The sequence below is a fragment of the Talpa occidentalis genome, unplaced genomic scaffold, assembly GCF_014898055.3.
Source record: "Talpa occidentalis isolate TD23 unplaced genomic scaffold, MPIMG_talOcc4v2.1 talOcc4.15, whole genome shotgun sequence".
Lineage (NCBI taxonomy): Eukaryota > Metazoa > Chordata > Mammalia > Eulipotyphla > Talpidae > Talpa > Talpa occidentalis.
Window position 1 is genome coordinate 1,593,273 of NW_023601543.1, and position 14,523 is coordinate 1,607,795.

Below are 14,523 nucleotides of genomic sequence, written 5' to 3' on the forward strand. Positions count from 1 at the left end.
CCACGAATTCAGAATTGTCCAAATTACTGCCAAGATAACCTTATAATTTTATTTAAATGTGATGGGTTCTGGCCCTTCTAGGCCAGAAAAGAGTGCCAAACCACTGAGTTTTGGTTATCATTTTAAGGGAGTGAGACCCTATTTCTTCAGAATCCTGCAGGTGATGGGCAACACACACACACACACACTCTCTCTCTCTCTCTCTCTCTCTCTCTCTCTCTCTCTCTCTCTCTCTCTCTTTTATAGAATGACAGATGAGAAAGGATAAGCAAGAACTCTTCACATTTATTTCTCTATTTCTTGACTCCATAAATTTTCCTGCTAAGTTCTGTCACATTTCCAAGGAAATGCCTATTCCAATGCTATATTACAGAACTCTGGGCACAAGTAAGATGGAAGGTTTACAAAACAGCAAAACTCACTCTTGAACTGGATGAGCACAATGTACCAATGTGACGGATGCATCCGCAAGCACAGCTGAAGCTAATAAACTTTCTATTGAAGGGATAACAGTTAAAAAATTCCTAAGGGAAACGAGAATCAATTCCAAGTCACCGCAGAGAGAAGGAACCCAGAGATGCCCTCTGCCACTCTGGCTCAGGCCTTCTCTTCCTCATCACTCACAGCCTCTGCAGAGAGAGCTCAGAAGCTTCTGGAATTCCTGCTATTCACCCTGATAAAATACTCCAGGACGTCTACCTTGTTGGTCTCAGCATAAGCCCTGGGGCCCCACAGGAACTCGTAGCGGGGGGGATCACTATGGGGCACCTGCTGGTACTCCAGGTACTGCTCCTGCACCCACACCTCGGTGAGAAGCGCTCTAGGCTCCCCGTAGATGATGTGCTCCAACCCAGCAAACACCCCTACCGCCCCCAGAGCTTCCCACATGCGCTCCTCGGGGGAGCGGTCGCCATTCAGGAGGATGACGGCCAGGACGATCACCAGCAGGCCCGTCTTGGGCATGATCTCCTCAGGCCTCATCAGCCCATCATAGGTGAGGCCCAGGGTGGTGACCAGGACATAGGAGTCGCCATTAGGCTCTGCTTCCTGCACCTCAAGGCCAAAGACCAGCTGCAGGCACTCGCAGGCCCGGCGGAAGGCCACAGGGAAGTGCTCCAGGTTATCATCGAGGACTTCCCTCAGGATCTCGGCCTGGCTGGTCAGCATCTTGGCGCGATACTTGTGGAGCAGGAAGTACACCAGGTCAGCCACCTTCTCTTGCAGGGTTTCTTGTGGGGGGGCCTGAGCTTCTGCTGGCTCCTGCGAGGTGTGTGGCCCCTCCTCTTCCTGGCTGCTGGTGCTCTCCTCCTCAGATTGGCTCCAAGGAGCAGCATCCAGGGCTCTGGGGGAGGAGCAGGCACTGGGAGAACTCTGGCTCCCAGCAGCAGCCTCCTCCTCTGAGGCATCCTGGAACACAATACAGGTGAGGGGAAAGGTGGAGGAAGAGAAGCATGAGGGAAATGGGGCGTCTTCCTCCCCCTCCTCCTCAGCCCTAACCAGCTGCCCAGGTTCCAGGTGGTGGGCCTCTCTTGGGTCCTGAAGGTCTTCCTCAAATTTGCAGCCCTCACTCGCGTAACTCAGAGGCATGATGACTCCTGCTCGGCAGTTGTCAGGAGTGTGGACAGGAGGTGGCTGATGGGACCCAGGGGCCTGGGAGAGAGAGGGAGTGTGAGTAGCTTCAACTGAGAAACTCCCCCTTGGCACCCCTGACAAAGACGACTTACGGGTTCCTGTGTAAGGAAACACTTGGGCCTCACACGCTCCGTCTTCCTGGGTGATGCCCCCAAGAACCTGAAGGAGGAAGTGAGACGGCTGCTCAGGACACAGGTACCAAAGCCTGAAGTTCTGGGCTGATTGTGGGGTGGGATTAGGAACTGTGGGGTCCCCTCTGTTCTGGGGTCACAGGTTCCATTTGTACTCACTCAGGATCCTCATTTTACCCCTGCCACCCCTCTATGGGCCTGACGTGAAACCCTCAGAACAGGACTACACTCCTGAGGTGGAACAGAAGCAACGAGGGCCCCACATCTGGCCACACCTGACCTGGGCCTTCAGGATCCCAAATGGGGAGAGTGCTGGGGCCTCACCTGGAGTCCTGCCAGGGCTGACCTGAGTCCAGACCCTCAGACCAAATCCCTTGCCTCCTGACCTCGGATCTGGAATCCTCTAATCTGAGATCCAGATGATGTCAAGAAATGCCACCTGTGATCACCCCATCCAGGGGCTCCCCCAGGGATAACAGCAGGGACCAGTTTCTATGGGGTCCCCCCTGCTCTGGTATTGGGGTCCCCTCAGCCCTCCCTCAAGGATCCTCTCCTTGACTCCCAGCCGGACATGGGCTCTCCCCTGCTGACCCTGAGGTCCCGATCCTTATACCAAGTCCCCCGTCTCTCTCAGACCTGTTTTCAGAAGTCAGGTTGCTGTGTGGTCATAGCGGGGAGGATGCATTCCAGAACTGACAGGAGATTGCTTCTGTGAGGTCCCCCTTTCTTTAGGTCTAAGGTCCCTCAGCTGTCCTCCTGTGTTTTCACTTTGAATCTCCGCAGGACCCGTTCCTCCCTCTGTGGACCTGAGGCCCTGATCCTTACATCAAGTGCCAGTCTCTCTCAGACCCAGATGCAGAAGTCAGAACACCATGTGGCAACCCCTGCCCCAGGTCTGACAGCAGGGAGGGTCTTTTGTGGGGTCTCTTCAGTTCTAGGGTACAGAGTCCCTCAATATTCCCCCCAACCCTCACCTTGACTCTAGAAGTCTGTGCTTCCCCTCAGTGGACCTAAGGCTCTGTTCCTAATATTGAGTCCTAGTTTCTCTCAGACCTGGATGCAGAAGTCAGGATGCCACGTGACCACCCCCCCAGATCTTTTGTGTGGGCTCTCGGTTCTAGGGTCCCTCAATTCTTCCACAGAGTCTTCACCTTGACCTCTGACAGGACCAGCCCTCCCTCTACTGGTCTGAGGCCCTCCCTGTTCCTTATACCAATTCCCCAGTCTCACTCAGACCTGCATGCAAAAGTCAGGACGCCCTGTGGTCATCCCACCCTAAGGCCTCCCAGGATTAACAGCAGGGTCCGGATTCTGTGGGGTCCTGTTTCTGTGGGTTCCTGTCTCTTCTGGGGTTCAGGGTCTGAGTCCTCACTCAGGCTCCCCACTTGACTCTTGGCAGGAACTGGACCTACTTGCTTCTGGGGACCTGAAGATGCACCCTTCTCTCCAAGCCGCTTCTTTTTCAGACCTCCCAGATTGAAACCTCGAATTACGATTTCCAGCGACATTGGGCAGTAAATGTGGCTGGGTGTGTCTTTTGTTCTGGGGTCTAGTGTCTCCTCAGTTCTTCCCTCTGGGTCCTTACTTTGTCAAGTGTGGCAGGCCTTGCACCCTCCATCCCCCACTTCAGTGTGCGTCCCTCAGAGCAAGTCCCTCACCTCAGACCTCCTAGCGGAAGTTGGAGAACGTCACATCCGCTCAGCACTTCTGGCCCCCCTCCCCCAGGCTGTCATGAGAAATGGAGAGGATCCCATGGGGGTCACTCTGTCCCTGGTCTATTCTTTACCTTGACTCTGGCAGGGCCTGGGCTGCCCTCTGTTCCCCGAGCGTGTGCCTCTCACCAAGGCTCTGACTCCCAGAATTCCCTGAGGAAGTGTGTGTGGAGGGGTGATCACCCTGACTACCCTGCCCGGGTCCCTCAGGTATTTCATTGAGAAGGGGATCTGTGTGACCTCTCAGCCCTCCTTCAGGGTCCTCACCTTGACTCAGGCAGGGCTGGGTTCTCCCTCTGCCGACCTGAGTGCGCGCCCCTCAGAGCAAGGCCCTAAACTCAGACAAGACCTCCGAGCGGAAGTGGGTGGACGTCACATCCACCCAGCACCTCTCTCCCCCCTCCCCCCTCCAGGGCTGCCATGAGGGGCTGAGATGGCTCCTATAGGGTTGTCTCTAACCCTCGTGGTCCTCACCTTGATTCAGGCAGAGTGGGGCCTGTCCTCTGTCATCTGAGCCTGCTCCCCTCACCAAGTCTCCCACTTCCCAAGTTCCCTGAAAGGGTGGGGGGAAATGAGGCGCTCACCTCACGCCTCCTAGCAGAGTCGTTTGACGTCACATCCGCCCAGTGTCTCTGGGCTCCCCCCGCCCCCCCCCCCAGCCCGGGCTGTCATGAGGGCCAGAGATGGATCCTGTGAGGGGTCTCTCCACCCTGTTCTATTTCTCACCTTCACTCAGGCAGGGGCAGGCCCTGGTGCCCCTCAGACCAGGACCGACTCCCGAGTCCTCTGAGCAGGTGGGGGTGATCCCTCAGACCACTCGCCCCGGCCCCTCAGAGCCGTTATGGGGCGCAGCTGGGTTCTGTGGGTCCCCTGGGCGGCGGCAGCCCCAGTCCTCACTCCCTCGCCCCCGCAGAGGCTGCTCCCAGGACGGCGCGGGTGGGGCTGCCGGGACGGTGGGCGCCGTCAGAGCAGGAGCCCCCACCCCGGGGCTCCTCAGCAGCAGACGCCCGGACTTTGGACGCCTGATGGCCTCACAGTGATAGTGGCTGAACAGCTGAGCCACGGGGTGGGGGAAGCTGCGCCTCGAGGGGACTCAGGGTGGCGCTGTGGGGGGCCGTGAGGGTCGCTGTGCAGCCTCCATCGTGGGAGCTGCTTCCACCTCTCCCCCTAGTGTGGGTCTGAATGCACAGCTCCGTACTCTGCATGAAAGAACAGGGCCTCCCTGGTGGCACAGGCGGTTGGGCACAGCACTGTGAAGCTGTCTGCAGCCTCTGCAGTGCAGGTTCGATCCCTGCCCGCCTTGGAGCAACCCACATGGTGCGCAGACCTCTCCTGTCTCGCCCGCTGCTCCCCTCAGCAGAGTATTTCAGTCGGTCTGCCTGTTCTGTTCCCCACTCTCTCTCTGGTGAAGCCTCCTTTCACCCCCCACACCCCTGGCCTGTACCCCAGTTCTCGTATAAATGAATCAATCTTTAAAAAAAAAAAAAAGAACACCCACCCTCACTATCTATGTGCCGCTCGTTACCCTATTTCCAGGTTCTTCTCACGGTCTATTTAAACAACTCACTGGCTAAGTTGTTTCGCAGGCTCTCGCTGAGATTGCAGTCGCCTGGATCAATGCCATTTTTCCTGCCGTCCTGACAGTGCCCCAGAGCCACTGGTCGTGTGATCTGAGATCTGTGCCCTGGACCAGCAGAGACGTTAACCCTCCCCATAATCATCTGCACCTGTGCAGACTCCAGCTTCTCCCCACATTCCCTGCTGCTCCATGCTCCTCCACCCCACACGCAGCCATCAGCCCACCAGTCTTCAGCCTCCGCAGTATTTGCTGTTTTGTTGTTTATATTTGATGTTGATATTGGTTTTGCCCTACTTCATCTACAGTTTTCCAGGTTGTTCAGGTATCTGAAGTTAGTAGCCTGAGCTTGATTGTCATGTGACAGTGACAGGAAAGGGACTACATCTGTAAACCATTTAAGCAGAATTGACATGTTCACAAGGGTCTGGTCCCCATCGATGAACATGATGTGCTGCTGCTATCCTGCTTTTGTTTGGCATTTCTTTTATCCAAATCTACTGGTCAACTCCTGCAACATGTACAACATAATATACAGGCATACTTATAGAATTATTTACATGCATCCTTGCTATATTTGTACAGATATGCAAAATATGTAGTCATGTATGTGTCATGGATCATATGTATACTGTATATAATTATATAATCTTGTATATTTGTGCTCTTAGGTAATTTTTGGATTTTGTTGCTGTTGTGAATGGTGTATTTTCTGCTACTTGCTCTGACTCATTACTGATTGTGTGTGGCGAAGTCCTTTATTTCACTGTAGTGACCTCCAGACACTGGCTGAAGCTTCATCCACTCCAACAGTTCACAGGCTCATTCCTTTGAATTTTCAAGACAAGTGATCATATTGTCCACAAACACTATCTCTCTGTTCAATAGTCACACGTTTTATTTATTTGATCTTGCTTTACATTATCACCCACATTTGCTGTTGTCAGTGTCCCAGATTTTGCCATTCTAATAGGTGTGTAGTGGTACCTCATTATTGTTTTAATTTTCCTGATGCCATAATGTGGAGTGTGTTTCCATATGCTTATTTCCCATCTGTTTATCTTCTTTGGTAAATTGTTAAGGTCACTGGCTCATTTTTTAAATCAGAGTTTTGAAAATTTATTTTTAAGTGTGCTTTGTATATTTTAGATAAGAGCCCTTTGTCAGTTGTGTCTGCTGCAAATATCCCCTCCCAGTCCATCGTCTGTCTCCACACTCTCTTGCCATTGTCTTTCACAGGCAGAAGTTGTCAATGAGATCCAGCTCATTGATTATTTCTTTCACTGATTGTACATTTGGTGTTGCATCTAAAAGGTTACCACCACACCTGAGATTATCTAGCTTTTTCCTGTTATTTTTGAGGAGTTTTATAAATTACACATTTTACATTTAGGTCTGTGGCACATTTTGAATTGAGTTCTGTGAAGAGTATGAGGTTTGTGTCTAGATTAATACTTTTGCACATGGATGTCCAGTTGTTCTACGTCATTTGTTGAAAAGACTGAGCTTATTTCCATTGTATTACCTTTGCTCCTTGGCGCAAGACCAGTTGACTATGTTTGTTTATTGTTTCGCTCTGTTCCATTGAGCTACTTGTCCAATCTTTTCACTAGTACCACGCTTTCTTGATTACTATGGCTTTATAGCAGGTTTTGAAGTCAGGTAGTGTCAGTCTTCCAAATTTATTCTTCTCTTTCATTATTGTGTTGTCAATTGTGGGTCTTTCCTTAAAAATTTTGGAATGAATTTTTTGATATCCAAAAAGTTACTAGAATTTTGATTGAGTTTTTATTTATAGATCAAGTTGAAAAGAATTAATATTGGCATTACTTAGCTCTTTGTGTTTGTTTAACAGATCTTTTATAGTTTTTTATACAGTCCATGTATATACTTTGTTACTTATACCTGAGCATTTCATTTTTAGAGAGTGCTAATGTAAATAGTACTATATCTTATTTTATTTTATCTTATTTTTTTAAGATTTATTTATACAAGCGCTGGTATACAGGCCAGAGGAACGGGAGGGTGAGAGGATTCACCAGAGACAGAGCGGGGAGCAGAACAGGCAGACGGAGGGAAGACACCGCTGAGGGGAGCAGCGGGTGAGACAGGAGAGGTCTGCTGCGCCCTGTGGGTTTCTCCCTGGCCTGCCGGGAATCGAATGCGCACTACAGAGGCTGCGTGCGGGCAGCTTCACAGCGCTGCTGTGCTCATCCCGCTGCGCCACCAGGGAGGCCCAATAGTACTATATTTTAATTTCAAATTTCACTTGTTCCCTATTGCTGTATTGGAAAATGATGTACTTTCGTATAATATTTTTGAATATATCTTGTACATATATTTATATATTTTATATATTGTAACCTTGCTATTTTACTTACTAGTTCTAGAAGGGTTTTTTGTTGTTGTTGATTCTTTCATATTTTATCATAAACAATCATGCCCTCTGCAAACAAAGGCAATTTTATTTATTTATATTCTCAAGACGTTTATCTTTTATTTCCTTTTCTTGTCTTATTGAATTAGCTAGAACTTCCAGCATTATGTTTTCAAGAAGTAATAAGAAGAGACATATTTCTCTTGTTCCTGATATTAATGGGAATGTTTTTATTTTCTCAATATTAAGCATGATGTTAGCTGTAGGGATTTTTAGAATTTTTGTTTTTTATTAAGTTGAGGAAGTTCCCTTATTAGTCCTACATTACTGAGAATTTTTATCTTGAATGAGCATTGGATTTTGTCAAATTGCTATTTTGTATTTATGGTAAGATTGTGTGTTTTTAACTGGTTGATGTGATGGGTTACATTAATTAATTTTTTTAATGTTGAACCAATCTTGCATACCTGGAATAAATAAGATATAGTCATGGGATATAATTATTTCTACACATTGTTGGATTTGATTTACTAATATTTTTCTGAGGATTTTTGCTTTGTTATTCATGATATTGATCTAGAGTTTTCTTGTAATATCAGTTTGGTTTTGGTGTTGGGGTAATGCTGGCCTCATAAAAAGTGTTAAAAAGTATCCTTTCTGCTTCTGTCCTCTTAAAGAGGTTGTAGAGGATTAGTACAATTTCCTTAAATAATTCTTGGGTTAGATTTCTGGCTCCTTCTGTTTTGGAAGTTATTAATTATTGATTCAATTTCTTTAATAGATATAGACCAATTCAGACTGTTTATTTCTTCTTGTGTGAGTTTTGGTGGATTGTGTCTTTCGTGGAATTGGTCCATTTAATGTAGGCTATTAAATTTGTGGGCATAATGTGAGTCAGAATATTCCTTCATTAGCCTTTTAAAGCCCATGGGGACTGTAGTGATTTCCTTTTTCATTTATGATATTAATAATCTTTGTCCTCTTTCTTTTTTGCTTAGGTAGGCTAGTGATTCATCAATTTCATTGATCTTTTCTAAGAACCAGTTTTAGTTTTATTGATTTTTGTCCATTGATTTCCTGTTTTCAATCTCATGATTTATATACTAATTCTTGGTTATTTTCTTCTGTTTATTTGGGATATAATTTGCTCTTCTATTTCTACTTTCCTAAGGTGGAAACTCAAATTATTGATTTTTAGATCTTCTTATTTTCTAATATATGTTTTCATTTAGTTAGTTTAGTTCAAAATACTTTTTCCTTTCTTTTAAGATTTCTTCTTTTGACCCATGTTATTTAGACATGTGGGGTCTAGTCTCCAAGTATTTATAATTTTCCCCAATTCCCTTTCTGTTACTGATTTCTAGCTTAATTTCATTGTGGTCTGAGAATAACCATCTTTTAAATTTGTTAAGGTGTGCCTTATGGCCTGGCGTGTGGTCTACCGTGGAGAATGTTCCATGTAAGTGTGATAAAAATGTATATTCTGCTGGTTTTGGATCAAGTAGTCTGTAGATTATATTGAGTTGACTGATGTTGTTTTTGAGTTCAAGTATGTCTTTATTGAATTTCTGCTCACTGGATCTGCCCATTTTTGATGGAGGGATGCAGAATTCTCCAGTTATGATAGTGGATTCATCTATTTCTCCCTGAAATTCTATCAGTTTTTGCCTCACCTAATGTGACATTCCGTTGTTAGGTGTATACATATGCAAACGTATGTTCTGTTGGAATAATGACCCATTTATTTCCATGGAATGGCCTTCTTATTCCAGTTAATTTTCCTAGCTTTGAAATATGCTCTGTTTAAAATTAATAGCTACTCCGACTTTCTTTTGACTAGTGCTATCATGGTATATTTTCCTTCATCCATTTTCTTTTAATGGATGAGCCTCTTTATAGTTAAACTGGCTTCTTCAAGACAACATACAGTCAGGTCTTTTTTTTCAATTTTAGTTTTTGACTTACTCTTTTAATCAGTACATTTGGACCCTTGATGTTCAAGGTGATGATTGATATAGTTGGATTAATTCCTGCCATATTTGTGATTGTTCTCTACCGCTTGCCCTTGCTCTTTATTCCTATTTCTTGCTTCCACTCTTTTCCTGCCTTTTATATAATTCCAGATTCTCTCCATTCTTAGCATATCAGTCATAATATTTTAAACTTTTAAAATTTGTTGCACTATATCTTTTAAGGCTAATCTATGTCTACTTTCAAATAACACTCTGCTGCTTTATGGGTAGTATAACTACATTATAATAAAATAATTATAATCCCTTACTCCTATCCCTTATATATCATTGCTGACATTGACTCCATATATAGGGCGTAAATCATATGGAAACCTACATACAAATACATTGTTGGTATTATTTCGAACAAAATTATCTCTTAGATCAATTAAACATAAAAAAAATTGAAAGCTTTTCCTTTCATTTATTTCTTCTTTAATGCTGTTCTTTATATAGATCTGAGTTTATGATCTGTTGTTTTCTTCTTCCTCTCTAAAAATTTCCTTCAATATAAGAATATGGTCACCCATAAATGGGACCACAACGTCATTGGCTGAGGAGGCCCTGCATAAAAAAGGGGTCCACTTGGTCACCTCACCCATTCACGGGCAGTTGCTGCCTAGCTGTGCCCACCCCTATCTCTGCTTCACATCCTTCCTCTCAAGTGCCTCACTCTTGATCGGACCCCGAAGCATTGAGGAGGCCGGAGATTCCACAACAAGCTTGCTTGTTGTTTTAGCGGTGATTTTGCGACAAGCTGAGATGGTCTCCAGGTCTTCTTTGCCCGGGACCCACTTGACCATGGTGGAGTTTGCTTTTGTCCATGGCATCGGCTTTAGCGCCTGAGGTCTGGTTGGCCTGAAGTTGACTGTTAGGGCCCCAACGTCAGCTCTTGAGTAGGAAAACCCAGACAAGAACACCCCTGACCTGAAGACAATGAGGGGGCTTAGTTTGAGCTCCTGACCCCATGACCTCTGGGATTTCCGGAGCGCAGCCCAGATAACAAAGCAAAGGCTGTTTTCCTTTCCCTAAGCAGCAAGGGCAGGAGGAGCGACCCGCACCTGCAGCTGCTCCAGAGCACTGCGCTCACAGCAGCACACGGTGAGGGGACCCTCAGCCTCTGGCAAGAGCCCCAGGCGGGAGTGGCGATGGGCCTGGGTGGCTGGAAGGACCAGCTGGAGTCCTCTCCAGGGGAGAGGGCCGCTTCCTCTGAGGCGCGCCTCCAAGGGCAGACACTCACTGCTGAATGGCGGCGCTCGGTGATCCCAATCCCACGTGTTGAGGTTAAAGCCGAGGAGATGTCTACAAAGCAGGTGTGAGTGTCTCTGGGTTGGAAGAGGGGCAAGTGAGACCCCCCCCACAGAGACCAAGGGACCTCCTGAGGGTTGTCGTGGCTGCTGCACAGCGGCCCAGAGCTCCCGCGCGCCCGGGGCCTCAGAGGAGGGCCAGGCTGAGGCGTCATAAGGGGGGCTGTCACCTGCAGTGTTCTCCCACCGGCGTGACCCTTCCGCACCACTTTCCCTCCCCCCCCCCCCACAGATGGGAGACACACGGCTGATGAAGCGTCTGCCGGCTTGTCCCTGAGTGGCTACAATAAGCAGACGTTCCCCTGATGTGCAGAGTACAGTGTGAGAAGGAAAGATTTTGGGGACAAATATTTGGGGGTTAAGTTACTAGGATTGTCACTGCTATAGCCGCAACCTGTTCTGACTGTCCTGTGACAGGTCGGGCTTCACATGGTCAGCCACTGGGAGAGACCACGTCCTCCTCTGTCCTTTTGTCCTCCTGACCCTTAGGGTTGTGCTGCCACTGGCAACCAGCGTCAGCAAATTGCCCCCCTTGACTGCGTCTTCTCCTTTCGTGTGCACCTGTGCAGACATCCCTTTGCCCTTTGCCGTCGGGGATCAGCTGTCCCAGCGGAGCAGGAAGGCACAGCCCTCCCGACCCGTTTTGGGCACCAAAGGACCACAGAGGAAGAGGCGCTGGGCCAGGCGGTTTCCCCCGGGGTGGAATGCGACTCACAAACCTCTCAGAACTTGAGCGCCCCCTCTTCCCCCACCCCTGCTCCCCCCACCCCCACCCGCCCCAGGAATTCTTGCTTTCTTTGTTTTGGGACAGCAAATGTTTGCCATGTTTTAAAATGCTGTTGCAAATGATTAGAATGGCTTGTGGAAAAGCATGAACTCATTTCCACTGTGCAGTTACTGGTTTCCTTCCCCGCGAAAATCATGGATTGAAATATCCCAGGGCATGGGAAGGCAGCGGTGAGCCATGGAAGCCAGAGGTTTCTGGGGCTCAGGGGTGTTCCCTCCCAGCCCAAAGGGCAGGAAACACAATGACCCGCAGTGTATTTGCCACTACATATTTGTTTATTTGTACTTTTGACTATTTACAAACCTTCATTTCAGCCTATCTTTCAGAAACATGGTTTCTGCGCGTGTCCTCTCGTGAAGTCCAGGCGGGTCAAGGTCTTTTCCATGCAGGAATGTACATGTAAGGAGGGTGGGGCGCCGGGTCGGTGGGGCCTCTGCTGCTCTGGATCCTTTTCTGGGTCAGCTGAGCCGGGCAGCAGCTCTCGCCTCCGTGCGTGGCCTCCTGCGCCTGGGCCCGGGAGCACCCAGGCGGCTGCTGCTACTCGTTTCCCCTGTGCTCAGCAGGGCGCTGCCGGCTGCCCTCTGCACCCGGCCCTGACCGCTGTCCTCCGCCGGGGCCGTCAGTGCTGCGGCCACCTGACCCTAGGGATGTTGTCCGGCTGGACGAGCCCACAGAGGCGACCCTGACCAATGGGGTTATTCACAAGGAAGTATATCAGGGAGACACAGGGACACCCTCCCCCCACCCCCGAAGCCCTAACATCAACAGTAGAGATTTTGTTTCGCTCACAGGACGCCAAATGACACGCACGAACACGCACTTTCAGCAGGACGACGCGGCCTCCTCGCGTCACAGCAGTACGCCGGAGCAGCTTAGCAAACACGCTCACTGGTGAACAGCTCAAAGGCTAGTTCTGGTGTGTACAGAGTAAGGAAACCTCACGAGGAACGGCCACAGACTCAGCAAAAGTCAAGCTGTACAACATGTGAAGAGTTGGCAGCCTTGCTGTCAACGAGGGGACACAGGTGTACGAATGCATTTGATGAGCTCCAGGAGCCCCGACAGAGCGTCCGCCACCTCTGCAAAGGCACCCCCAGTGGCAGGTGGAACGGGCAAGAACTTGCTAGGAAACGTGTCTCACATGTCAACAACAAAACAGCCCTTTGGGGCTGGGGAGTCCCTCCCGTGGTGGGGCAGGGCTGCCAGGGCTGCCAGGGCGTGCGGGCGGTGGAGCTGGGGCTGCTCCCTCCCAGGCACAGGAGACCTTTCCCTCCGCCAAGGTCCACAGGGTCTTTCACCACAGCACTCCCTGACTGACAGGCCCCACCGGATGCCCTTCTAGCCTTTCTTGGTGCGAGGTGCCCAGAGGAAAGGAGCAGGAAGGGAGCTGGAGGTGCGCCCGTGCGGCTGCGCCTCGTCAGGGGTGGGGCTCGACACAACACTGACCACAGACCACACACGGAACAGACAAGGGGAGATGGGGCGGCTTTCAGGCTAAAGATGATTAAGTCTATGGCGAGCTCACAAGCTGTAAGTTTCTGAAGAGGCGTCAGCGCCAGAGCTCCACCTCCTTCCATGCGGACCCTAACACCCTGTGGGCCGCGGGGGCTGGAGCCCTCATCGCCGCATCCCGGGCAAGACACTGCTCGAGGTCTGCTGTTGCAGCTCGCCACGCGCACCTGCAGGTGTTGTCACTGCCTGTCCACCCTCCTGTGTTCTGGAGTCCTCCTGCCTGACGTTTTTGTTGCCACTGTTCCAAATGGGCTGCTGACTCCCATCTCCTGGGGTCCAGCGCTTCTAGGGTCCCAGAAGCCCCAAACCTAATCAATCAAGTAATGTTTTGGCCCCACTCAGCAAGGTCTTCAATGGCTCGCCTCCCCTAACCCGGCTCTCTGTGAGGGGTGTCCAGATAGGAAGAGGTAATCTTGGGCATTCCAGTGACAGCTTTCTTGGCTTTAGATACCTTACAAAGTGTGTGTGTGTGTGTGTGTGTGTGTGTGTGTGTGTGTGAATACGAGGGTGAATGTGTGTGACTGCATGTCACCTACCTACCACCCCACCCCTGCCTTTCACTCGCAAACATGTCCTCCCGGGCCAAAGTCCAACGCTCGGTGTTCCCAGCTTCTCCCATGACTGAGACTTCCTACCTCAAGGCACTAAGCGGTCCCTCCTAAGGCTACATTCACTTCTGTGTTTTCAACTCACGAGACAGCACAGACGGGTGGAGGGAGAGGAGTGGACGGAGGGCGGGAGACGCTGCTCCCTGGAACAGGGAACTGGAAAGAAACAGTCATTTAACCAGCCTGGCCAAAGAGGGCCCCCCATGCGTGGGAGCAGGCCGAGGGGGTCCTGGTGGTGCTAGAAGGGCCACCGGCAGGGAACACACACGTGCTCAGTATTTGTCCTTTCACACCCACTCAAGTTGCATCGATAAATGCAGGGATGCACACACGTACTTCTGCACACGCGCACAGCATACATCTGTATGTGCACACACAAGCACAGACATCCACAAGTCACAATTGGACACAACTTTCACACACCCAGATGCATCCATACATGGTCATTTTACACTGTTACACACACCGATAAATATTTACACCAATATACACAGAGCTATACAGCTTCTCAAGTGGTGATATGCACATAACTACCCTGTTGCACACACACCAGAATGACAAGGAAACACAGACACAGGAGCACAGTGCACAAGGGGAGGCAGCTGAGGGGCTGCAGGGAGGTTGCTCAGGGGATAGAGGGTGATAGCAGAGGACTTGGCAAATCTGCTGTTACACGGGCTCTGTCAACCAGGAGGCCACTTGGCCAGTCGGAGCACAGGCGACTCTCTGCCTCCCTCAGGGGTCCCACCGGGTGGGCAGTGCCCAGGATCCACGTGCTCACTTTACGCCCATGGTGGGACACCAGCCTCTTCCTGCAGAGACGTCCCAGGTGCCGTCGAAGCAGGTCCAGGGCCTGGCATGTCGGCGGA

General features: G+C 49.7%; 1 protein-coding gene across 1 annotated transcript; it reads right to left on the minus strand.

The window, feature by feature from the left end:
• Positions 1-280: 280 nt before the first annotated feature.
• LOC119246489 (melanoma-associated antigen 10-like) lies at positions 281-3,799 on the minus strand. The gene is made up of 3 exons (XM_037512850.2): positions 3,743-3,799; positions 1,725-1,791; positions 281-1,650 (listed from the first exon to the last, which is right to left on the minus strand). The coding sequence occupies exon 3, from the start codon at positions 1,585-1,587 to the stop codon at positions 643-645; it is 945 nt and encodes a 314-aa protein (XP_037368747.1). The 5' UTR covers positions 1,588-1,650; positions 1,725-1,791; positions 3,743-3,799; the 3' UTR covers positions 281-642.
• Positions 3,800-14,523: the final 10,724 nt, after the last annotated feature.